We start from the raw sequence: 26454 nt of genomic DNA, 5'->3' as shown, positions 1-26454 counted from the left end.
CCCCCCTCCTATTACCAGCTGTGATTTTTGCCCAGGTGCTATAAGCATCTGGGGAGAAAGCACCTGGTGCTTTCTGCTGTGAAGAAGGCACCAGGAGCTCCAGCAAAGAGACCAAAAGCTCTGCCGAGGAGGAGATGTGGGCAGGAGCCAGCACAAGACAGAAGTGTCATTACTGGCTGCTCTGCACCAGGGAGGGGCTGATTTCTTCCTGATCTCAGGAAGATAACCAAATAACATAATAAAAGTGATTTTATAATAGGATGCAAATAAGACAAGGATTATTGATAGCAAGCAATTCTTATTTCTCTTCATTCTCTTCACTCCTCCTATCATGCAGCAATAGGTAGACCTATTATAGGCAAGCCATATAGTTGCCCCAGACTCCCTGTTTTGAACTGAAGGAGAAAACTATCTCATTATATTATGGTAAATATATCGCAGGCCTGGATCACACCAAGACACCTATCTGACTGTGAAAACACTTTGTGTAACTCCTGGCCCTTCATGACGACCAAAGAAGGAGTTGCAGGTAGCAAGAGGTACTTGGTACCAGGGAACCGTGCCTGTCTCGGGTGGTATGATCTGGAAATGGGTTAATAGACCTGCACTGGTTCTGCGATGCAAAATACCTGTTGATGTTTTTCTGTTGATTGATTTCTGTTCTTTTTCCACCAGAAGGGACGGAAGCATTGGCTGTGAAAGATGTCAAAGGCAGACTCAGCATGTCTTCTGTGAATAGCTTACAGGCTGGAAGTCGTGATTACCGTCCAAGGGGAATGATTGGATGCTATATTGTATTATGGTAAATATATTCTCCCTGAAAATCACAGTAAAATCACATACATTTTTGTTCTGTTGGAAAAATGGGACTTACAGATTATACAGAATGCAATACCATCACCGCTGGTGATCGGCAACAGCAATAATGCTCTTTCCAGTCTGGGCATGGAACCCCTCCTTGCATTTTGATTAAACTGTTTGCAAGAGCTTGAAGGCTCCAGTAACCCATGTAGGCAAAGGAACGGCCCCAGGTAAGTTCATGACAGGCATCTATAATGAAGGACTCAGCATAAAAGCAGAAAAATTTTTAACTCATACTGATCATCTCCAACCTGATCCTGGATCTGTAGAAAGAGCTTGTGGGACTTGAAAGATACAAACCCACCACTTCCAAATTTGTGTTAGGAAGGGGAAAGAATATAACGTGGCCTTCTTAGAGATGTGCAAGATGAATGGCTTTTAATTTGTGCCCCTAACCTCTAAGATAGTTCTGAGTGAACAGAGAAATTATAAATTATTTAGCTCAACCACAACTGACTTATGAAAGAAGATTAAAGTTTGTGATTTTTTTTTGCTTCCATACTGTTTTGCAAAATATATTGAATAGGAGTTAATCAGTTAATCACACAGTCTGATCATTTCTTTGTTGAGTTTGGATTTCTTCTCAAGTGTAGTCAGGTATGCAGCTGGGAAAAGATCTGTAGGATGTCAGTATTGTTCCGGTGGTTGAGCTTTTAACAGCAGGTGCCAAGATTTTGCTGCCCAGAGACATATACCTGTCTATGCAAAATCTGTGTTAAAAAAAGTCATCTGTGTTAAAAAAAGTCATCTTGATGTGATATTAGCAAGATTTACATCACCTTTTCTGTAGAGTATCTGGAGATCATGCAAGAAACCCAACTTCTAGAAAGTAGAAAATGAAAGCCAAGAGTTTAAATATGTGACCTCTTTTTCCAAATTGTAGAACAATAAATATCTGTGGTTGTCTTTCGTAGCTTTTAAAGTGAAGTCATTTATTTATACACCTAAACATGAATTTAATGTCAGCTTTAAGCTTCTGTTACAGAAATTTGCCATAGAATCAACATGAAGAGGCAATGCAACTTCATTGATGTGGGAGGAAATACGCACATAATGCTATTATTTAATCTTAAGTGCCATCCCTGCTATTGCAAGAAAGTGCTTTACACCTATCTGGAAAGTCATTATTATCAAACTGAATAATTTATCACTTCCAATTTTCAAGAAATTATACCCGCCTAAGACTCACACCATTGAAAAAATAGTAATTCAGAAAACTATGTTGGCTTCCTAATAATATAGGGTACAGTAGGAGTGTCCTACTGTGAAGTTTCAAGAAGCATCATTTCAAAGCCAGCACTAGCTCTTCCTCTCTATACAGCAGGTGAACTTGTCTTCCTACTGCCTGATGGGTGCCTTTATCTGTATTTCAACCAAATTTTTGTAAGTGGAGAAAAAATTGATGATGTGGTCTGAAAATCTTTGTGCTTCACCTTTCTAATGGTACTTAGAGATACCCTCTGCTACCCAAACATTGGCATTAACATACTGAATGGAAGCAGAGCTAAGGCTTACACTTTATCTTTAAACTTAACTCTGCACTCTTTGAAGTGCCTGATTTTGAATTAAATACATATACATTGAATTAAATACAGGAAGTGATGAAATCACTGTTTGTATTGTGTTTTAAGTTCTTTGCCTGAGCTGGAAAATTGGAGAACAGAGAAACCCCTTTAACTCATAAAGAACTAAAGGGTAGCAGGCAAAAGGACAAAGTTTGTGGGGATATCTTAATTACTGACAAGTTAAATTACACCGACTAGAACTTATTTTCTGATTCTTTTTTTTTAATAATGTACTGCAAACTCAGTGTTAAATGCCACTGAGTCTTGCTAGCATTTTCAGTCTCTTTCATGCTGTATAAAATAAACTCTCATCAGTGAAGAAGCAGTTTAACACTTTTTAATATCTAGCAAGGTATCAGCTCCACTTGAAAAAGAACGATAATTAAAAATTCATGAGATACTGGAAATGTTTAGAATCTGAATTGCTTAGCAGGAAGAGACAACTGTGTCTACATAAATATTATCCACATGATGGATGGATTGTCAGGCTGTATTTACTAAGGTACTGTTTCTATGTAAACACAGTTGCTAATTAGAGGTTTGTTTTGGAGAAAGAGACACAAAGCCAATCAGTTTGATGAGGGGAGAGCTTAGGAGGTGAGCTCTGTAGCTCGTCTTTGACTTCAATCAAGAAATGCCTTCATTTGAAAAAATGAAAACATTATCAAGTTGTAGGCAGTCCTTATCTGCAGAGACATTTCAGCACTGCATTTACCATCCCTGAATTCCTTCCTGCACGTTTCTGGTTGTCTCCAGGGAGCAGACAGAGGTGCTATCCTGAAAGTGGCAATTAAAATTCTTCCCCATCTACACAAAGTTCCTTCTCCTTCCATCACCCTACAGCCTGAGGTGACCCCACCACAGGTGCTCCCAGGAGCCTGCATCTTTCTGGGGAGAGGCATCACCAACCAGCCTGACGATAACATTTGTAGCTCATCTGAAGGTGCCAATGAAACCATTGTTTTTTCTCTTCTTCAGTTTTTCTAATTTGTAAAAGTCAGGGGAAAAAAAAAAAAAAAAAAGCCCTGGCTGGTATCACACGCACAATGTAACCAGGCAAATATTTTACTTTTGCTTGGAAGACTCTTTTATAAATGCTAACAGAGGACAGGAAAAATAGCTATTATTGCAATAGGATTTTTGGTAAAATGTCAGGAACTAAAGAATACTGGAAGTTGCTCCATTGAAAATTGAAAATTAGCCAGTTACAAAATAAACAAGTCAGCATGGAGTTTACGCAGTGATTTTTGGTGAATATTTTATATTACATAATTTCCAAAGCATTCTATAAACTCTACAAGATGATGACACTAACAACAGGTATGGCTCAATTAATTGGCACAACAATGAAACCACAAGCACAAGACTATATAAATAAAATAAAATAAAACAAAAGCCCTTCAAATCCAAACCAGAGCACTAGCATGTAGCTTGTTTCCTGATGAAAAATAGTAGCACTACTTCAATTTTCAAGTATTGCTATGGTATTTGTGATGATGCTGTGTTTTGGTGTATTTTGTTATTAAAGTATTTTTTAATTTGATTTTTAATTACTTGCTCGATACTAACAGAAGTAATACATTTTTGTTTTATACATACTTAAAGAATATTAGAGTAAAAACTTGTAATGAAAAGGTCTTAATTGCTAAAGAAATAATAAAAAATCGCACAGAAATAATAAAGAACTACAATTAAGTATTTGTGGACCTATGTTCTGTCTTATTCAAATCTGTAAATCTTAGCTACCTATCTCTGGCGAACCTGCAATCTTCCTGTTTCAGTGTGCCGTTTCCAGATTTCGTTCTGCAGTGATTGAAAACACCCACTGGGTGGCAGTGCAAACCTGCAAGTTGAAACCTTTAACTCCTTTCCTCCCAGCACCCTCTTCATCTGCGCTAATGGAACCAGCTCAACCTGTATTTGCAAAGCGGAGGCCACCGGCTGCTTTTGGCTGTGGCCTTTTTGTATTTTTCACATCTGTCACCATGCAAGTCTGAAAAATCAGGATCGGTTGTGCTCATCCCCCGCTGCTGGCTGCTGCACGGAGAAGCATCCCGCTGGCTGTGCCTGGCAGGAGGCTGGCCAGCTCAGGATGCTTCAGGCAGACAAAACAGTCACTCTCATGGAAAAAATGATGAGACCGGCTGTCTGTAGGGGAGTTTTTCTGCTCCTGAACAGTTAAGCGTTAGCTTATTTCATAAAGCTCGAGCTTTACGAGTTTATTTTTCACCTCCCTAATGTAACTTACCGGCTGCATGAATGTCCTCGTCGTGCATACAATGCCTGAAGAGCCACAGCTGCAGGCTTGTTTCACGTGCTGTTCATCTGAAACAGCATCCAGAGAAGGCTGCAGAGCTCTGGGTAGAAGAGGGGCACAGGAGGCACAGTAGCTAATAAGCAACCTGATTGAAAATCAATGTGAGTGCAATAAATACTTCTTGTTCGTAGCATTTCTCCACGTTCAAAAAAATAATATTTTTCTTTTCCTCCTCTTAGATGCCACGTTTGCCTCACCTCTTTGAAAAACAAAGAACAACTTTCGTAGCACCTCTTATTCCCTGAAAATTTCTGATACCCTTCCAACCCCTTCAATTCGGTGATTCTGTGATACTTGGTTCATTCTGGTACCCATGCTGAACTCACTTATTAGCATTTAACAAGCCGGATGCCTTCTAAGTTCATGGGTTTAATTGCTTTGTCAAAGTAACAGGTTTTACTGTTATAACTTTTGCGTAATATTGGCAAAAAGATAAATTCCACATCCCTTCCTGAAGCAAAACTCTCATTAAGGTCAGTTTGAACTTTACCCCAGGAAAAAAAGGAAAAAAAAAAAAAAAAAAAAAAAAAAAGAATCACTGAGCCTGGAATTTGGAGTTAATGCATGACAGATTTGCAGTAGTGATTGCAGTAAGGGCAATGAAATCAGAAGAATTTTGCTTGAGAGCAAATTTTTTACTAGAAATAAATAATTGATAGTCAATCATTACTAAAAAGAAAGAAATAAAAAAAAAAAAAAAGACGACTATCTAGGGAAGCTAATAGCTGTTCAGTTTTAATCCAAATGTCTTTTTTTTTTTCTTTCTTTTTTTTTTTTCCTCTAATACATATTTTAAAAAACCTGTCTTTAAAATAAAGTTCATTTTCTTGCCCATGTGAATTGGCTACGCCTTCTGAAAGAGCCTTTCCAAGAATGTCTGAAACATAACAGCTATCATGACAATTTTCAATAAATCATCCCTGGCTGGGAGTCTCAGAGGAAGAGAAACTAAATGATGATTGAATTATCCTTTTATCTCTAAAAGTGATCAGGACTGAGGCACTATGAATAAATGGTTTTAGAGCACTTATATTTCTTCTATCATGATTCAACCTGTTCTGCGAATGAAGAACTCCCCAAATTTCCACTTTTTGGATGAAAATTCACAGAAAATAGCCAGTGACTTGACGAGGGTTAGTGTACAGGGTGGTGTGAGTCATGCAGCAAATAAACTCCCCTTGCATAAATGCACCCCATTTGAAACCTAAGCAATATCCACCAGTGTGTCATGGATGCAGGGCACATAAACCAGTTGTGCAGCTACAAGAAAAGTAACACCTCCAAAATAAAGGCTCCAGGTCACACCAAGTTCCCCAATAGCCATGCTTCCAGCTACTAGGTTTCCAACCATGCCCATGCCATCCCTGCTGCCTGCTCTCTTTCTGCCCAACCTGTGCCTTCCTCACCTCCAGAGGCAGAGAAGGAAGAAACAGATGTAACAGGAAAATGATTTAAATGCAGTCCAGATATCACTTGCGGATCTGAATGCCCTCTGGCCAGAGTGCACCCACCTGCTTAACATCTTTCATTCGCAGAGAGCTGAGCATTTTATTTCTGAGTATATTTTCAAATGGCATCACCTGCTTTGCAAACAGTGAAGTCACCACATGCCATGGCCTTTTTTTAATTTTCAAAAAATACATTAAAAAAAAGGAAATAAAATATGCGTGCAGCTCTGCTGCTGAGGCAGCCCCAGTCTGGCTGGAAGAGCAAGGAGTACGGTCAGAACCAGGCAGGCAATACCCAAAGCTGCCAAGCAGTGTTGAAGATCCCCGTTTCAACATGTTTCTGAATGAAACATATTCTGACAACACATTGCAGTATTGTAACTGGATTGAAGTCTCATTTTTTCTAACCTGGAATCAAGCAGAACTTCAGTATTTGCAGAAAATGCACATCATTTGAGTATTTTAAACATATAATCATTTAAGACAATAAATAAAGTCACATGTACTGAACGGTATGCATGTGTCTGTGTATTTAAGTACCCATTCTTATATAATTGATGATGTATTTCAATACCCCCCTTATTGTCTGTTTGGATGCTCAGTGGTTTAGAGTAGAGAAATTTCACAAACATCCACAGTAGCAAGCCTTACACAAAGCCTGGCTCCTATACTCCAGCATCATCTGCATGTTCCTTAAAAGTCTTTGAATTAATAGCTTAAATATTTATCCTGAGACTCCTCTTCCCACCTTTTGTCAGGAAATAATGGGTTTTTCATTAATAAATTAGATCATATGTGTTCAATAACATCAGCAGTGTGTGCAATAACTTCAGCAGAAACGTGCGCACACATTTCTGTCTTTACTGCCACAAAAACAGAACGAATGAAATAGATGCTGTACAGCTACTTCCCACTGAGAAGTCAGCATAGTGCTTAAATAAAAGGGGAATTAGATGTTCAGGCATAGTTTTCTATCATCAGAAGGGGTGTAATGATGTGATGGCAAGGGTCTGTCCAGAAGCTCCCCCATTTCTGAGATACATAGGGATGTTTAAGATGTAAAGCCAGTGGGCTACATTCCAACTGAGAATTAACAGGTGCAACTTCCAAAATAAACAATGCTGGCTGACATCAATTCTGAGTTTGGCCTGTTTAGAAAATATTTTTGTTTGCTTAATGCCACAGAATACAGAATACCTTCCCACAGTCCCAGGTGCTCTTGGATTATCTAAATGCAATGGATTATACAAAAAAAAAATCTAGAACAGAATGATCACTTTAATAATCCTGCTGGAAATGTACAGTGTAGCTGACTTTTGCAGTGGCCAGCTACAATGAGATATAACCAGATGTTACATCGATGCTTAGAAAAAAATTTTTTTTTTTAATATATTTATTTATTTACTGTATCATTTGTTTCCTTATGTCTGAGACAAAGCTCACCTGTGAGCATTTGTGTTGGAAGCCCCTAGATTGCCTCAATGCCTGAGGAAGCCAGGCTTCATCAGGGGACATGCTTGCCTTCAAGCCATCCCAGAGCATGAACTTGAACTCTGCCTTCACAAACACAGTGCTGCCAACACTTACATCTCTGTTGAGCTGTGTGATGGAAATTGTGGCAACATGCATTGGAGAAGCACTTGCTATAGGGCACAAGAGGAATGGGCCAGGGTTCATTTCTGTGGCATCTTGACTATTTTATTTTATTTTATTTTATTTTATTTTATTTTATTTTATTTTATTTTATTTTATTTTATTTTATTTTATTTTATTTTATTTTATTTTATTTTATTTAAGCTGTAGTATTAAAGAGTAAAACTTCCTACAAGGTGTGCCTATGGTTATGGAAGAAGCATAGGTGTATTGCATAGTTTTATTTGCATTGGACAGCACAGCCACCTTTCAAAAGCTAGTTAGGAAGAGACTACATACTCTTTGTAGCCACTGTCTGATGCTGAAGGCTCTGCCCTGTGTTAAAAACAGAGAGAATCTGTGAGGCTTCCCTAATAAGAGCAAAGTGGGAAAAAAAATGTTTGCCTGGGTGTGAAACAGAAAGAGGCTGTTAGACTATCTTGGCTGACACTCTCACAAATCAGTGGTGCAGAGCTCTGCTTATTACATAGCAACAAAATCCCCTACAAAATTAGTTTCCATTTTTGCAGCAGATGTTATATGCTGCATGTAGACGATTCAAATGACAGTCCATCTTCCAGTGCTTTTCAATGACTGTCTGAATAGTTCAATAAGTTATCCAGATAACCAGTTCTGCAAGGACATGTTATGGTCGTATGCCATTCCTAATGGAGACTTCCTCTTAATTTATGACTTCTACCTTTCCAGCATTTTTATTATTATTATTATTCAAAGCATTTATTTGAAAACTAATAAAGCATGTAAGCATTATAGTAATAGCTTAAATTCATTTATGAGATTTATTGGGGAGAGTTTGGGCTGACAGAAATAACATGTCTAACAAGCAGATTATTGTCCTTCCCAGATGACTGATCCAGGAAAACATCAGTGATTATCAATATTAAAAGACAACAGCACCACATCCAGTGTTTTCCAGTTTATACATGTCCATACTTGTACACATCATTTTGCTAATAAGAAAAAAAAATAATTGCACCTGAGTCTTTCTGTATGAGACCTGGCTGGCACATAGCCCTTTCAAGTGCCTTCTTCAGCAGCAAGATTGCAACAGATGCCCTGGAGAAAGGCCAGCAAACCTTCAGATTGGCAGGTCCTTAGGCTGTCCTCCATCTGATAGATTCTTAATCCTCAGCAACTATAGCCTGGCTCAGTCCCTATGGCACTGGCTAGTGAAATCCTCCTAGAAACTCTATGTAAGTCTGTGTGAGCCTCTACCCAATTTCCCCCCCCCTTTTTTTTTTCAGCTTCTACCTTTGTGTTTCTCTCTTCTCGTGCTTCTTACAGTGTTCACTATGTACAACAGTTTTGAAATGCAAACAAAAACTTTTCCTTGTATAAGTGCTGATTCAGAATTATTGTTGCTCCTGGGATGATGTAATTTATGGGATAATGATGCAGCTTTCTGTTGCTCACATTCACCTCTTCCCTCTTATTTTGGAAGTGGCCTTGTTCAGCACAAACATTCGTACAACTCAGAGGAGAGGGCATATCCTTGACTTATCATCATCGGTGATTTTTTCACTTGACAGGATGAAAAATGCATACACCTATTTACTCTGATGGTTCCCTTATCACCGTGGGCCTTCCTGAGGCTAAGTCTGCTCAATCATTCAATTTTGATTCTGGAAGCAATGTTAAGGCCATTAGCTGTGTTCACATAAGGATGCTCTTATAAATCTTGACATGCTTATTAATCATAAATTTGGTAGACATTCTGCTCCACTCTTCCTATTGTCTGCTTATGCTTCATATATGATGTAAAGTGTGGGTTTGGGGGGAAGGTGTTGTATTTTTAGATCAGTGTTTGTGCCAGATAGCAGGCAATGCTTGGTATTTGTATATTAGGGTTTCTATCCAAGGAAGAACAGTTAGCTCTTCTCTGCTGGTATTACACATAGTTTGTTCCACAGCAAGACATCAAAAAAGTGCAGTTAGAGAAGTTCAAGAGCAGGTGGCTGCAGAGGAATGTTCACTCTGCCTTCTTTTGTCACCTTACATAACCAAATATTACTCCAGCATTATGACACTGTCACTGAAGGGGCAGGAAAAACAGAAGGCTAAGAAATATTTTTCTTGCTGGCCCATTCCACCAGTGCCTTTTAAAGCAAAGCTGCTAAAATCTGTTGTCCTGAAATGTGACCTGTCTAAACCCATCGAGCGCTGGTAGTTTCCAAGCTGATAGTTAACTGAGGTCACAAAGACCGTGTATGTATATTCATTTTTGGATTGCCAAGTTGACTTAATTAAGACATTTGTAATGCATTGTATGTTCAGTCTGAGCTCATGAAATGGCTCTGCAAAGTTCATTAACCTTGGAAAACCTGAATCCTCTTGTGAAAAATGCAGAACTTCCAGAGTGGATGAGAGAGGGAAACAGACTGTAACCCTCTGCCAGCATCTGCCAGTATGTTGCTCTGAGCCCCCAGCCCAGGCTGTGTCTGCACCCAGCCCTGGCTGCAAATAAGATTTCTTATCACTTGGAAAACAACCGAGTACAACTCTGTTATAATTGCATTTTCCTTTGATTGCCTACATTTGTTCAAATTCAATAAACTAAAAGTGAAATGCAGTGAGGCAGAAAACGTGTAGATCAGCACCAAAGATAATGTGAATGCAGTGGCCTGTGAACTGAAGCTCCTGAATTTTGCACTTGTAGGGGAGTTGAAGACAGAGGGTCAGATTTAAGACCATTGCGTGGGAAGAGACAATACAGGTCACCAGGTCCAGTCTCCACATATCACAGGCAACTATACCACAGAATGCCTTTCATCAGTTTATGGAACTCTGCTTGTACAAAATTTTCATGAAAAAAGCACAGTCTTGCACTTCTGTCTCAAATGCTGTGCAAATATTGCTTGTGATCATCTTTGGTCCAGAAAAATAAAATTAAAAATAAAATACTCCAATTCTTTCCCCAGCTCCCTCCAGCCCAACCTTCTGTTTTAATTTCATTCTTAAATTTTTGTGTTGTCATTTGCATTCCTTTCAAGCCACATATTATTTTCCACCTTCTCAAAAAAAAAAAAATCTCACCTTGTTGTTAGCTGACCTGGTCACACATCAGAGCATCGGTGCTCACCGTGCCCTCACCTCTATGGTTGTTTAACATGCTCTTCTTCCACCTCTGGTGGAATCATTATCTACAATATCCTATCTTCCTACAGTCAAATAAATGCTGAAACCCTGTGGTTGTACACCACAATTAATCTTTTGTGATGTTCAGATACAGAACAGACTCATGTTTGATTCTCTTTATTGGGAAGTTGCTCATTAGAGGCTGTAAAATAAGAGAGATGACCATTATGGGTGGGCCTTTCTTCTTCCTTCTTTTTTCTTTTTTCTTTTGCCTGTACTTGAGCTTGAAGATCTTATTTGCCCTTTGATTTGCTCCGTTTTATAACTTTTAAGGTCATTTTTTATGCAAGTTGCTTTTCATGTGCTTTTTTTCACCTACTGGGCTATATCTTCTGTCTCCAGGCTGTGCTCTCTATGGTGCCCTTAGCTCCCCTTAAGTGCAGCTTGACTCAGATCTCACCAGTCTTTGTCTGACCATACAGTGACCCATATTATTTCATAGGATTTCAAATATCACTGTCATACTCATAATACCAAGATGCATTGCTTTACTGATTGCTTTAGAAGTTTTATTTGTTCATTCAAGCCCTTTGAAGCTAAGCATTCAATATGTTTCCTTAAGTTAGAGCTCAGAAATTTAAAAGTCAAGCTATTAATTGTCAGTATTGAGTCTTCAAATGTCTAGAGGGATGCCTGCCCTTTCATTTGATAATGTCTCTGATAAATCCCAAACTGAGACACTGGTATGTGTTTTAGGGAGTTTTAATTAGATTCTGTTTTATCATCTATCAGGCATATGAAGGTAAATGCAGAGTTTCTTCTTATATCAGTAAAATTTGTGTAAGAGTCATGGATCTGGGATTAAGGCTCCACAGCGGCTTTGATTAAATTATTTCCTAAGTTCTTTTTTGCATTCATTATTGTAATGGACTCAGATGGAACTACCAAAACCCCTTCACACTGGGTCACATTGATTTACAGTACTGATTTGCCAGATTTCATGAGGACTAAGATAAAAAGGGCTTGTGCTTTCAACTGGAGAAGAATGCATTCATTTTAAACACAAAATCAGTCATGAAAAACTGGATTCTTTGGTGTCTGATTTTATTTCTCAAATAACTTTACAACTTACATCTGGATTTGCCCTTTAAGGTTTTATGATACAGCATTTTCAAATACACTTAATTGATTAGAGGAAAAAAAAAAAAAAAAGGGTGGGGTGGATATTGGCACGGCAGCAATGAACTTTGCAATGCATAACATTCAGACTCCTGGCCTTTACTGTGGCATGCAGAACCCTGTGGAGCCAGGACACATACACATTGACATTAACAATGCCTGGAGATAATTACTTATTTTAAAAACAGTCTATCAAAATCAGCATATCGGCAGATTGAGCAGGGAAAGTCTGTAAGACTCTTACTAGATAATGCTAAATTAATGGTGTAGCTTAAATCCCATCTATCTCTAATTATAGGCATTATACTTAGAACCCCATGGAAATGTTTTTCTGGGACCCACAGGTTTGACTCTGCCTTTTATTTCAAGAGCAGAGCATAGATTTTCAAATGCCAAAAAGTAGGTAACTACAGTGACCTGTCAAATGTAAAATACTTAAACAGTCTCTGCTGGAGGGACTGGGAGTTCTGCCAGCAGACCACAGAGTCATGCTTATTTTTGGACTCTCTCTGCACCCACGGATGTTCAAGAAAACCCTGCAAACTTGAGTAACAGCTTTAGGAGAGGTGGCGAGAGTACCTCTCCCCAGAGTGATGTGTATCCCCTGGTTGCCACATGCCTCATAGCGCTGGAAGTTGTACATCAAAGGCAGCCAAACTGAATCTGCTCCAGGCACTGAAAGAAGTCCGGGAGGAATCACAGTCCAAAAGAAAGGCAGAAACAAAAACCGGAATGTATCGACGCACTTTGCATGAAGGCTGAACTAGTAGATATGTGATGGACATTTACATGATCAGAATCCAGACAGACGTCTTCTTAGGTCAGATTAGATATAGGCAAGGAGAATTCAGGCCCTCCTACTTTTAAAGAGCTGCTGTTTTATTTCTTGTGATGCATTCAAAATGTAAAACAATGCCCATCAAAAGCTGTATGAAAAACCTGTGGCAGAGGTTATGTGGCAATAGTTACATTAGAAGCTACTTCATCCAGTCTGAAAAATCAGTTCCAACTTTCCTCTCAGTGTGATGGTATTAACTCATCAGTTATGAAAACCACTGACCACAAGAAGTACCACTTGTCTATATTGCTAACAGGCACGTATAGGTTATTACATGGGTGTTTATGAATGTAGATGTGAATGTTCATAAATGTAGTGATGAATAATAGAACAGTGAGTGATTTATGTGACTTCAAATATGCTGATAAGTAGGGTCAAGTTTATCACATTGGCCATAAAAAGAGTGGAAGGTTGAGACACAGAGGCTGCGTACAGGTTACTCAGGGCAGGATGGTTTTGGTGTCCTTCTGCAGGGTGGTGGTGGGCCCTAGCTCATGTCCATGCTCTGAACTTTCCTTTCCCTGAAGAGGAGTGGGCACGCACTTAGAGCAAGTGTACCCATTGATTCCTGGTGCTGTCTGGGACAGCACTCGTGAGCACAGGACGAATCAGAGCACACGGGTGACAGAACCGCACAGGAGCATGGGCTGCCTCTGTGCTATTGGCTTGTACAGACATAGCCAGACAGACTAGCTATTTGGCTTGTGCACACATGGGGAAACTGTGGCAGATGTGGGAGCTGGCCAACCAGTCGTTTATGCATTTTCTGGAATTTCAAAATATTACTGCAGAAGTAATTTCAGTAAGTTTGCAGAAAAGAAAGAAAACTTCCTCTAATTCCATGGAATGTGAGAGTTGCTGTTGGCAACTGACTAGCAGGAGGAATTGTGCCTGTCATTTCTAGTCTACACACACAAACAAGCAAATTTTCTCTCTTTTTATTTCATACCATGGGTAGTTTGAGTTTGTCTTCTGTCAGAAGGTCTTCAGAAAGACTTTGTCTGTCTGCCAAAGCTCTTGTTAAATGAGCCCCTGTGAAGAGTCATTCACCTCTAGATCCAGTTCTTCATGGGTCAGATGATCCAGCATCTCCGCGTGGGATCTTAATAAAGCATTCCCGGAAAGCTCCATGGACACACAAGTGTTAAAGGCTGCTTACAACACCATAATAAAAAACAAATTAACAAAAAATCTGAAACTGCTTTAAGAATTGTTCTTGCCTTGTGTAACATCTCATAAATCTCAAATTACCTTTGAAATTTGGCTTCCTATTTCAGAATAGCTACAAGATCAACAAAGCACTACAAAATAGTGAAAACTTACAAAATTTGCTTTCTTGTTCCTAAGAACAGAGGTTATCTTTGACAGTTTGCTTGGCACTGAAACTTATAAAAATCTTACTTTAGAGGAAAGGGACAGCACAAAGAAAACGGTTCAGTAGCTGCAGTTGTATTGGTAATGAATATTTCTCCCACATGACTGTTGCTTTCTGCTGAACTGGAAACAAATGAACTTTTTTTAGACAAAGCATCCTTCTTGTCGCAGAAAGGGTTATGTAGTTTCTGCAGTCTCATTTAACCGAGTGTTTATTATAACACTGAGATAATGAATGTAAATGAAAATTTCTTCAGAAAGAGCGTGGGTTGAGCTTCCCATAATTTTAGAAAAGGCTGTGCTTAAAGATTTAACCTATTCCTTGTTATGTTAATATATTTTTAGTAAATTAATACATTTCAGTAAACTGAGCCAGAGGAACTGTATAAGATTTTGAATCCACAGAGAACATGAAATTTGCTTCAAAGTCAATTACAAAGCTATAGGTATATGCTGATGAAATTATAGATATAAATTGTACGTTCACCAATGCAAAAGACAATGACAGAATTTGTTTTGCAAGAAAGCACGGATTATCAAAATTTCAAATTCATTGTGTCAAGATGCCTATTGTTTCATTAAAAGTCTGATGCTATTGGATGTTTTGTTAAAAGCTCAAGTCCTGTGGAAAGAAATTATGTGATGATGTCAACTTTTATTTCATTTAAAAACAATGTACTTGTCCAACCCACCACTGGCTACAGAGAAAAGCTTGAAAATGTTTCCCAAACATATTCTAGAGATTCCAAATCTGAAGGCAAATAAAAAAAGCCAGTAGATAATAGACGTTAAAATTCCATGTCTTTGTGAACTTGTCTTGCAGTTTTTTCAGGGCTGACAATCCTGCTTCCTTCATAAAAATTCTAATCATTTGCATTGTCAAAGAACTTCAAAAATATAGCTTGTCATTTTTGTCAATTTACCATTTTTTTATCATTGTTAGTCATGTAGCTTCTTTTATTATATTGGTTAGGCTGTACAGTTGTTCAGCAAGATTTGGGACATTTTTTTCTCCCCTTCACACTAAAGTTTTTGTTAAATCCATGAAACAAGTATCAATTACAGTGCACCATGCAAATCCCAAATCCCACCAGTTTGTGTCCCCCCCAATACCTTCAAATCTGCACATATGAAATTCATTTCTACTTTCTGAGAGGCTTCATTGACACAGCCTGTTGATGTGTTTTGCTGGCCAGGATATCTAAGAGAGGACCAAACAGCTCAATCTGCCCTCAGAGCACAGAGCAGCAGGCAGCAGTGATGCTGTCAGGACTGCCAGTGAGGAGGGGTGCTAGATGACCACCAGGTCTTGTTCAGGTGAAAAGACATTCAGAGAATTTGGAGAATGTAGCCAACACTTACAAGCTGAATTTTGCCTTAGGTGGGTTTCTTTCTTGTCCAGGGTGGCTTTTCTGGTAGCTATGTTCACCAGAGCATGGCTTCCAAAAGACAAGATGAATGAAATTTGACTTAGTTCTTCATTCTTTTGACAAGAACAGGATCTTGGTATTTCCCCAAAATGTCTTTTCAGAAGAATATAACAACTTTTTTTTTTTTTTTTTTTTTTTTTTTTTTTTCCCTAAATGCTGGCCTAAAAATCCATAGCAACTCAGAGAAAAGGGAACTGAAAAGTGAACAAAAAAGAGTCCAGGACTATTTTATTCACAGACTTAGTTCCTGCAATGTCCAGATGAGGCCACTGTGGTTTTATTCTCCTGATTGCAAGAAAGGAATTTAACTTGGTTACCTCAGAGTTTCCCCATCTCCACAACTGAAAGTGTGCTCTAGCGAGCCTGTTTTTCTGTTGGAGAACAAAGGAAAGGAAATGGCTATTTTCCCCAAACACATACACACTGGTTACAATACCCGCAAAGGCAGGAAGAGAGCTGGACAATGGAAGCTGCAGATGTGGAGGTATTTTTCAAATCCCCTCAGCTGCTGCTGCCTCACAGGCAGCAGAGATAGGGCAATGGAAGAGCAGAAACTGTTGCTAGACAAGCACAGCAAGCATTTCTGTTTTATAGAGGATCTGGTGAAGCTTTCCAGTAACATCCAGCCCGAGCCTGTACTGAGCTGTAGCAGAGGCTGAGTTTCCAATAGACCATGGTGACCATGGTTTCCAATAGACCAGGAAAGGGTAGTGAGTGCTTTGGCTGAGTCAGGCTGTCAGGAAATCTGGATTTCTGCGGTGAGAGGCTGGGCCAGCCCCTGCCAAGCCCCCAGGCAGTGAATGCTAGTGCACAGTGGAGAGCGAGACAAGGACGATGCTCTCATCCAAAAATATCTGGCCAGACATGAGGGGGACTGTGGCTACTGGGAGGCTGTGCAAGAGAGCAACAGGTTGTTCCTTCCAGCCCTATGATCACAAGAAGGGAAATGTGTAACTTCGTGCAATCCCCCCTTTTATGGGCCTTCTTTTCTTCCTTTTGCCTTTGCCACAACAGAAAGGAATCGCTGGCTCAGATCTGAAAATTAGCACGTTCCTAACAGCAGTCAGGCAGAAAGCCCTGAGCCAGGGTTTGTGAGGGACTCTTGTCTTTGCATGTCCCCTCACTTGGGCTGCAGGGCCATGTTTTAGCCATAGCTGCCCACCGCATTGTGCAAGGCCTGAGTGTGGCTTGCGGCTGGGCTTCCTCTCTGTCCCTGATGGCAGGGCCACCCCCGCTACTTCAGGCAGTAATGTGAACTGGACAATGATTAACACGAGCACTGAGTCAGAGTTGTGGCTGTGATGGGATGTAATATAGTGTTTGTTTGTAAACTGACAAATTGGCAGAGGGAACTTGTGAGGGAGGGATCTGTGGCTGTCAGTCAGGCTGCCAGCCTGCCCTGACCAAATGGCAACTGGCCTCTGTCCTTTGCAGGCTCATCCAGGGAATGTAATATTTCACCTCCCACCTCTGAAAGGATCGGCAGTTTTTAGGCTGTTCTAAATTTGCATGCTTTAAGTGTGAGGCTGGCTCATCTCACCACCAGCTCATGCTTCTCACCACGGCCCTGGCTGCTCTCCTGTTGCAGGACCCTGTTCTCCAGACACATGGATGGATGCTTCTGCTCTCCCCTCTCCTCCCAGTCAGGCGCAGTGCTAAGGGGGGCCCAAAACTGAGCAGGGACTGAGAGGTGCTTGGCAGTAAGAAGGGCCTCTGGGTACTGACTCCAAAGAAGTTGCCAGAATGCCGTAACTCACAGTGGCAGCTCTTTTCAGAGTCCTACAGTGTTGGAACTGTTATGTGATTTTAAGGCGAGGATCTCTGAGATGAGGTGGTGGGGAATGCATCCATTACCAGATCTTACAGGAAGAGGCAATGTCTTCTTCATCATGAGGCATAGAATCATAGAATCACAGAGTGGTTTGGGTTGGAAGGGACCTTAAAGATCACCTGATTCCAGCCCCCCTGCCACAGGCAGGGACACCTCCCACCAGACCAGGTTGCCCAAAGCCCCATCCAGCCTGGCCTTGAACACCTTCAGGGATGGGGCATCCACAGCTTCTCTGGGCAACCTATTCCAGTGCCTCACCACCTTCATAGTAAAGAATTTCTTCCTTATATCTAATCTAAACCTACCGTCTTTTACTTTAAAGCCATTAACCCTTGTCCTATCACTACATTCCCTGACAGGGTCCCTCCCTGTTTTCCTGTAGACCCCCTTTAGGTACTAGAAGGCTACTATATGTATAAGGTCTCCCTGGAGCCTTCTCTTCCCCAGGCTGAACAACCCCAACTCCTTCAGCCTGTCTTTGTAGGAGAGGTGCTCCAGTCCCTTGATCATCCTCATGGCCCTACTCTTGACTTGCTCTACTAGGCCCATGTCCTTCTTGTGCTGGGGGCCCCAGAGCTGAACACAGTGCTCCAGGTGGGGTAGAGTAGAGCAGAGTAGAGAGGGAGAATCAGCCCTCTCAACCTGCTGGCCATGCTGCTTTTGATGCAGCCCAGGAAATGTTTGGCTCATGTTGAGCTTCTCATCTGCCAACACCTCCAGGTCCTCCTCAGGGCTGCTCCTAATCCATTCTCCACCCAACTTATATTTGTGCTGGGAATTGAATTGCCTTGGCCCACATGCAGGACCTTGCACTTGGCCTTGTTGAACCTCATGAGGCTCACACAGGCCCACCTCTCAAGCCTGTCCAGCTCCCCATGGATGGCATCCCTTCCCTCCAGTGTGTTGACCACACCATGCAACTTGGTGTCATCAGCAAAACTGCTGAAGGTACATTCAATCCCGTTGTCCATGTCACTGACAAAGATGTTAAACAGTGGTGGTCCCAACAGTGACCCTTGGGGAACACCACTCATCTCCACTTGGACATTGATCCATTGATCACAACTCTTTCAGTGAGACCATCCAGCCAATTTCTTAACCACTTTGTTGTCCTTCCATCAGATCCATGTCTCTCCAATTTAGATACAAGGCTATCGTGGGGGACAATGTCAAATGCACAAGTCCAGGTAGATGATGTCAGTTTCTTTTCCCCTATCCACCAATGCTGTAACACCATTATAGATGCCACCAGTTTTGTCAGGCATGATCTGCCCTTAGTGAAGCCATGTTGGGTCCACCAGAGAAGAAAACTATCGGAAGGCATGTCCTATTTACTGCAATTTTCATTTAAACATTTCTGTTTAAATAATGCCTGAAGTCTTTGGATATCCTTTTGAGTTTAAACTCACTGCATATTTCTGTAGCAATAGAATTTCCTCTCATCAGCATCACTGGCTTCAGCTGTTGTCGGGTATTATTATTATACCTTGCTGCTTCCTTCCTCTCCCATCAGTCTTCCTATTCTGGAGTTAAATTTCATGTATAGTTTGAGCTATTTGACTGCTAGGCCCCCTGTACCCCAGAAAGACAGGAAAGTTCATTGTGAAAAAAAGGGGACATCAAGTGGCTGCATTTTCTGCAGCACAGAAGAAACAGAGACCCAAAATCTCACTGATAGATCTGAAGTAGCACAGGACATTTAGGACAGAGTAATTTGGGCAGAACTGTGCAATGTGACTGCTCACACTCGGCAACGTGGGTAGTGAGCAATCATCCAAGTGGGCGCAGATACCACTGGAAAATGTCACTGTTGTAGTGAAGGTGATGCCCTTTCTGCAAAGAAAGAGGCCTGTCCCCACTTCAAAGGTAATATAAAAGCTTAAATATTTTTTACAATAATTAACTTTTTATTTTTTTTTTTAACTAAAGAGGAAAAAATAAAAAGGGGGGGGTGGGAGTAGGGGGGGTGGGACTTGCAGGAAGATTCTTTACCAGCGTTTTTGCATCATACAAAGTTTTCTGGTGGATTGATAATTATTTCAGTGAAATGAGGAGCATCAAAATTAAAATGAATTTGAAAATGGCCTTTAATCTGAATTGAATTGATGTCTTGTTTGTTTGCTTGTTTTCTCCTATAGCTTACTTGTTTATTTTTTTGAAGTCACTCTTGTTAATTGTCCTGCAGCCATGGTATGTACCAGATAGCCAAGAAAGCTGACATGGGGAAGTTATATACAGCATCCTTGTGACCTTTTTGGAGTGAAGATACATATCTGTCCAATAAAGCCCAGGCCAAATGACAGTGACAGCTGCCTTGTGGCATTCAGTTTGAATTGAACAGGTTTGCTCACAAGTCTGGAGCAAGTATTTCATTACAGACTGTGCACCAAGAACAACATAAGCACCCAAAAGTGAAACTTTCCCTCAGCAGCTATGGAAACTACCCTGGTGGACTGAGATGCACTTCACAGGCTCCTCCTTATCTCCTTGCTTTGACTTTCCTGCAAGCTGTCAACCTCTGGTGGCATTTGCATGTTGGTGTAGTACTTGCACGGGAAGAAAACCTCACTTGATTTATCAGGAGCAATCCAAGGTGTTATGGGAACCGAACACTCAAAAAGCGAGAGGCGAAGAAGAATGTTTTTTCTGAGGAAAGGTCCAAAGTTGCCTGCATGGGAAGATGCTCTTCTCTCAGGGAAAGACCCCAAGTCATTGCTGAAACGGGGATTGCGTTATGTCAGCTTGAGCCTTATAATGAAAGGGATGACCAGTGCTCCTGACTTCTTGTGGGGACTGCCTGAGGTGCAGAAACTGAACCTCTCACGCAACCAGCTGGTGGTAATTCCTCCTTCACTGGGAAAACTGGACCGGCTCGTAGTGCTGAACTTGGGTGGCAACTGCATCAAGTGTCTGCCGAAGGAGATCGGGCTGCTGAGGAACCTGAAGGTCTTGTTTGTTAATATGAACTGCCTGACAGAAGTGCCAGCAGAGCTCAGCTTGTGCAGAAAGCTGGAAGTTTTGAGCCTCTCACACAACTGCATCTCACAACTACCTTCAAGCTTCACCGACCTGACAAATTTAAAGAAACTGAACCTCAGTAACAATCGCTTCGTGCAGATTCCCCTCTGCATTTTTGCACTGAGGAGCTTAGACTTCTTGCACCTGGGGTCCAACAGACTTGAAAGCATTGCAGAGAGTGTTCAGTATCTAGCCAATTTGCAAATTTTTATAGTAGAGAATAATAACATACGCACTCTGCCGCGGTCTCTCTGCTTCATCGTGGCTCTGGAGCTACTAAATGTAGATTACAACTCCATACAGACTCTTCCAGATGACCTCTACCTGCTGCGCAGGCTGCCCCGCATTGCGTGGAACCCAATGGACAAAGGCCTCCACATCTCCCACAACCCTCTGTCCCGACCCCTGCCTGAGCTCGTGGAGGGGGGACTGGATGTCCTCTTCAACTACCTCAGGGAGAAAAAGGAGCACCACTGACTTTCTGCTGAGCTTGGGATTAAGCCTGTCATCACAACTCAGTCACGCCAGAGCACTTTCCTCAGCAGTCACTTCCACTTCCTAATACTTGGATTTCCAAGACTATGGATGGCTTTAGTAATGGTTGGAAGAAAGCAAGTAAAGTATGATGGTCTGTTTAAATGTGTGAAGAGTAAGATTTTCTAAAACTACCCACCCCTGTAACCTTCAATGTTGGAGTGTTTGTTTTCGGGGGGGGGGGACAAAATTAAAAAAAGAAAGAAACACGATAAAATGTTTGCTCTTCATTTGACAGGAACAAATTAAGGCAGACTTCTAGGAGTTCAGAAACGTATATTTGCTAGCTATCATGTTGGAGGAATATTAATATAAATTGGATTTACTATACGTGATTACAGTTGCACTTTAACTCCTGCTCAGTTCTTCATGTGCAGATGCCACTACATAAACAAACACTGCTTATCTAAGTGAATCTCAAGGAAAATGTTTAATTCACTTTCAGCAGTGAGTATATCCTGAGCTATATTAGCCCACGGACAGTGTATTACCTGCCAGTTTAATATTATTTGTTGTTTACCCTGCAGCTGTGAGCTGGCCACTATAAATTACAGGTGAAGATGGCTGGCAGTGTGGCAATTCCCCAGTTCTCTGGAAGAAGACCCCAGCCTTTCCCAGAGAACGTAGTCCCTTGCCTGAAACACACAGCCTTTTGTACAGAGCCTACTGGGGTGCCAGTAGAAGTGCATCAGGACCATCAAGAAGCAGCATCTACACCAGAAGTGAAAGTGGGTCCTTATTCCCTCAAACAAAGGCTGCCAGATGAAGTTGCTCATTGCTGGATGAACTGCACTGCTTTCCTTTTTGTGCTTCCCTGCATTTGGAGTCACAGAGTAATTTGACTCAGGAGGCCGTAGGTCTCCTAAAGGTGAAACATTTCTTTCAAGAAAAGCAGCAGCAAACCAGTCATCAGCTTAAGTAAGAGCTTCAAAAACAAATACTTATTTCTGTGATTTTCAGTAGCAGCCAGTAGCATAGAAGTCAGTTCGTATGTGATTTCTCATATTGATCTTCTGTGTATGTCCTTCATCAAAGTTTTATCTAGTAATAAAGACGCAGTATGAAAGAGCTGTTAACAATTTATGCAACTTGATTTTTTTTTCTCACAACTCTGTTGATTCAACTCTGTTGAAATCAGTTGAGATAAATGCTTCTAATGGCAGCATAAAAGAGGAATGAGCCTGTAATTCTTGAACTAATTAAGAATATTCAAAGCCACTTTTAAAGTACTTCCTATTGTATGTCTCAGGAATCAATGTTTACTTTCTGAAATGTAATTGGCTCAGAATTATGGAAGACTGTGGAAGATTGATCCTGCTTCTAGTGAGGCTAATGGACAGCCGCTGTCTGAGGGAAAAACTCTTCCGTCAGCAGTGGTAGAAGTAGTCTGATAAGAGCAGACAATTATGTAATTCATAGACACATGCAAGTAAATGCAGCACCTTTGGGCATGCTAACGTTATCAGTGCAGTGCTGAACGCAGCCACGAAGAATCTGTGCTAACAGACTCTTCCTCTCTGGGGCTGCTCACTGATATTTTGTTATGTTGCATTGTTTTGTGTATCGTTTTTTATCTTAATAGAGAATTTCAGTGTTGTGCCCAGGAACTGCGGTTTCTAAGTGTGCAGTCAAGGACAAATCTTATGTTTCTAGCAAAAGAGAAACCCTTTTGAAGGACACTTTTGCTCATGCATAAGACAAACAAACAAACAAACAAACAAACAAAATAAACAACAAAGCATGGTTATTTTGTGAATTTTTCATTTAATATATGTTTCAGAAGTTTTTTATCTAGCTTTGCATGCATTTATTCCACCCATGCAATAGGATTTGTAGCAAGTTCCAAGATTTTTAATGCACAATACATCGAATAAATTAATATGTGATTCAATTAGCGACAAGAAATAACCCTGCAATTATTTATAGAAATACCAACAGATAATTCTTGGAGGGGATTAGGCACAGATTATTAACTTTTCTAAATGCTTATTTCATATCCCTAAGTCCTGCATTCACGTAAACACTGTAGTCCCTCAGTAGCTCTTTGCAGGAAAATTAAATTCCTATGACATTAATCACCTGAAAAGACTTTCCACATATCAGTATCCAGGATTATATGACACCAGATAGCCTCCAATGTGTTCTGACTAAAAGAGGTATGCACAGTAATTTACATGGAAGATGTGAGCCTGGACTGTGTGTGTTCATTAGGACACCACTACCAAGGGTGAGCAGCAGTGCATGATTCAAGAAAATGGTCTCCCGACAGGGGATTAAAAGGCAAATTTGACAGAATCAAATGCATCTGGAAAAGCAGTTATAATATGAAGTGCAATAGCAATAATTTAAAATTAAATTATTCAATTGAATAATAATAACCTTTTACTCAAGCTAATAAACCTTTGCAAGCATACGAAACACATAAAAGTCTCTGCCTTTTTAAACAGAATAACAAAATTCATTGAATAAATGGTACTTTAATGTATAATTCAGATTTTAGCACTAAAAAGATAATTTCTACTGAACTGCTTAATCTTTCTTTCATTTCTGAATTAAGGCCCTTATAAATAAGTTTCTTAGAGATAGAGAAAATGATCTCATATGAGTAAAGGTGCAGTTCTGAATTCTTACTGTAAATAGAAAAGACTGTATATCACTGTTAATGTATAGAAATATGCATAGGAGGCAAATAAACGTGTTTGCATCTGAGAGGGTGAAAGAGGCACAGGAGGGAGGCGGAAAGCCTGATGTCATACACTGGCTCTGGTTGTGAGTAAGGCATTAGCAAAGAGTTAGTGGATCTCAGCCTTCCCATCTGACACCAGTTGTACAGAGCGTGAGGAAAAAAAGGTGCTGAAATGCTGCAGGGGCTACAGTCATATCTCATATTATATGAAACCTATCATTTCTATGTGTATATTAAATGATATGATTTTGACTTAAAATCTGTCAGAGAACTGTGCGCTGAACAGTGCACTTGTTTCCAGCACTTACTGAAGTTTCCTCACCATAGGTCTGACAGCAGTATAACTTTTGATGCATTTATTTTTCTCGTTGTTATTGGCAGTGGTGGTTTTCAAAGGAATGGAAAAAGCAGGATCCACTCATGGAAAAGGATGCTCTCATGGCAGCCTGACTTTTCGACAGCTGCTGCTCAGAGAAGCTCTCAAAGAGCTAAAGGTTAGAAAAATCCTTGGTATGGATGAAATGAAGGGCAAAGCACAAGAACCGAGTAGAAAGAGCATAATCAGGAACCAAATATTTGTAAAAAGTATAATATGCAATGGGGCTATATAGTTTGGTCCCCAGCTATCATCAAATATATTGATGGTTCATTTGGTGAGGTGAACAGCTTCTGTTTTTATTTTATTTTAAATTATTATTTTATCATTTTATTTTTAATATTTTATTTTATTTTAGGTATGTTTTTATTTAAAATAAATTAAAAAAAAAAAAAAGCTGCATTCTGTGAAAAGTTTAAGCCTAGTAAACATGCAAGATCTTTGAAAACTGGAAGGTTTCAGAATCTTGGTCTAACACAAAAGTTTTGGCTTCAAAATTTGACTGAAATGAAAAAAAATTAATTTGAAATGTTGCTATAGTATCCCTCTGCAAGTTAAAGCCGAAATGTGTTGTACCTACTGCTCTACAGTTACTGGCCAAACCTGCCACATGGACAAACTCGTTCATGCTGCTTGTGTCTAGTGACCTCCCAAAACACATTGCAAGGTCTCAGCAGCCCCATGAGGCACCACCAGGCATGTAAACTAGCCAGCAACACCAGCCTGTTATGCCAGCAAAGCAACAAGAGCCTACGGAGACCAATTTCCAAGATGCACTGGAGTGGCATTTCAAAACAGAATCTTTCAGATTCCAGCTGAAGGCTCAAGAAATTCAGTTTAAAGATTCTGTGACTATTGTTTTGGATGAAATATAAGTATTTTTTTTCTGAATATATTTTTATTTGTTTTTATCAAAATTCCTCATTTCTTGTAAAACAAAAACAAAAACAACAAAAAAAAAACACTAGAGCTGTTTCTCAGCATTTTTATTATAAGAACATATGTTTTGGAGTTTAGACATTTTAGGATACAAATGAATTGCTTTCTTGTTATTGCACTGTAACTTCACTAAACCATATTTTTTAGTTATTTTTGGTTAATATTTTAAAAACTTTGCAATCATTGTTTTACTGGATAAGGATGCATCTAAAAATATTACATTGATCCTGGAGAGTTGAACACATTCTTTACTTTGCTAGTCCAGCACATAACTTGAAAAAACATATCAACATAGTAATTTTCACAAGTAGAAAAATCATTCACAGTCCAACTTATTCCCTTAACCAAATAAAAACGAAAAGGAGCCTCATAGGTCATCAGGCTTTCCAGTATAACCACATGAAAGAGAAACAAAGAAATCAAAGGAAATAAACTGATCATCTAATCAGTACAAATTCACTGAATTCCAAGGGTAAATTTCCTGCAGAGCCTTCAGACATTCAGTAATTCAGGGAGATTTTCACACCACCTTGCAGGATTACATTAAATATAGTTAACATAAATAAAAATAAATATAGGAAATTATATATATACAATAATATGTAAAATATTAAGGAAATAATGCACATTATTATGTAATGTATGCTTCTGCAATCCATATGTGTGAGAGCTGAAGTCCTGAAACAGTTACAGCCAAAGGAAAACTTGCATTGACTGTAAAAGTGCCTGCACTTATATAAGAATACATACATTTACCATTCTATATGCAGCAGAAACAAGATTTGAAAACTCAATAGATGTTTAAATGCCTATGCGGCTTTAGATATATTGGGACAGGGATACACTTTAATACTCACACGTGGAGTAAGCCTGAAAATCCTTTTATAAAATTGCATAATCCTTCCTCTGTACAAGTAAAAGGCAGAATAATAATTATAAAAGATGAAAAAAAGAGACACTGAAACGTCTCTGCTTTAGAAATGTATTAGGTTATCTGAACACCCTGAATATCCCAAGAGGAAATCAAATTCATATAAAGATTTTTTTAAAGTGGAAATTATATAAGAAATGTTTTTTCTCCCTCGCAGCTATCCAGAGGAAAGTAGAGTACTGACGTTATTAGTTTTAAATTCTTCTTTTATTTTCCCCCCACCACTGATTTCATACATTTATCTCTCTTGCAGCCAACCAGCCTTCAAAAACCATCCCTTAACACCATCTCCTGCAGCACTCAGCCCAGCAGTACCAGCAGGGTCCCACACTGCTAAGGCCACTGACCACACCAGATGACTGCAGGGTCTGGTGACAAAGCCTGAAATTTATACTCCAA

At 39.9% G+C, this 26454-nt stretch overlaps 1 protein-coding gene across 1 annotated transcript; it reads left to right on the top strand.

Moving 5' to 3' along the window:
• Positions 1 to 20029: 20029 nt before the first annotated feature.
• On the top strand, positions 20030 to 22386 carry LRRC30 (leucine rich repeat containing 30; the record flags this gene model as incomplete). Its single annotated transcript, XM_084510865.1, is given in 2 exon segments — positions 20030 to 20113; positions 20116 to 22386. Coding segments are annotated over 2 exon segments (1035 nt in total). The 3' UTR covers positions 21067 to 22386.
• Between the last annotated feature and the right edge of the window lie 4068 nt (positions 22387 to 26454).

The sequence above is a fragment of the Aythya ferina genome, assembly GCF_964211825.1.
Source record: "Aythya ferina genome assembly, chromosome: 2".
NCBI classification, from domain to species: Eukaryota; Metazoa; Chordata; class Aves; order Anseriformes; family Anatidae; genus Aythya; species Aythya ferina.
The sequence above is the reverse complement of the archived record's forward strand: the minus strand, read 5'-3'. Positions and strand labels throughout refer to the sequence as shown.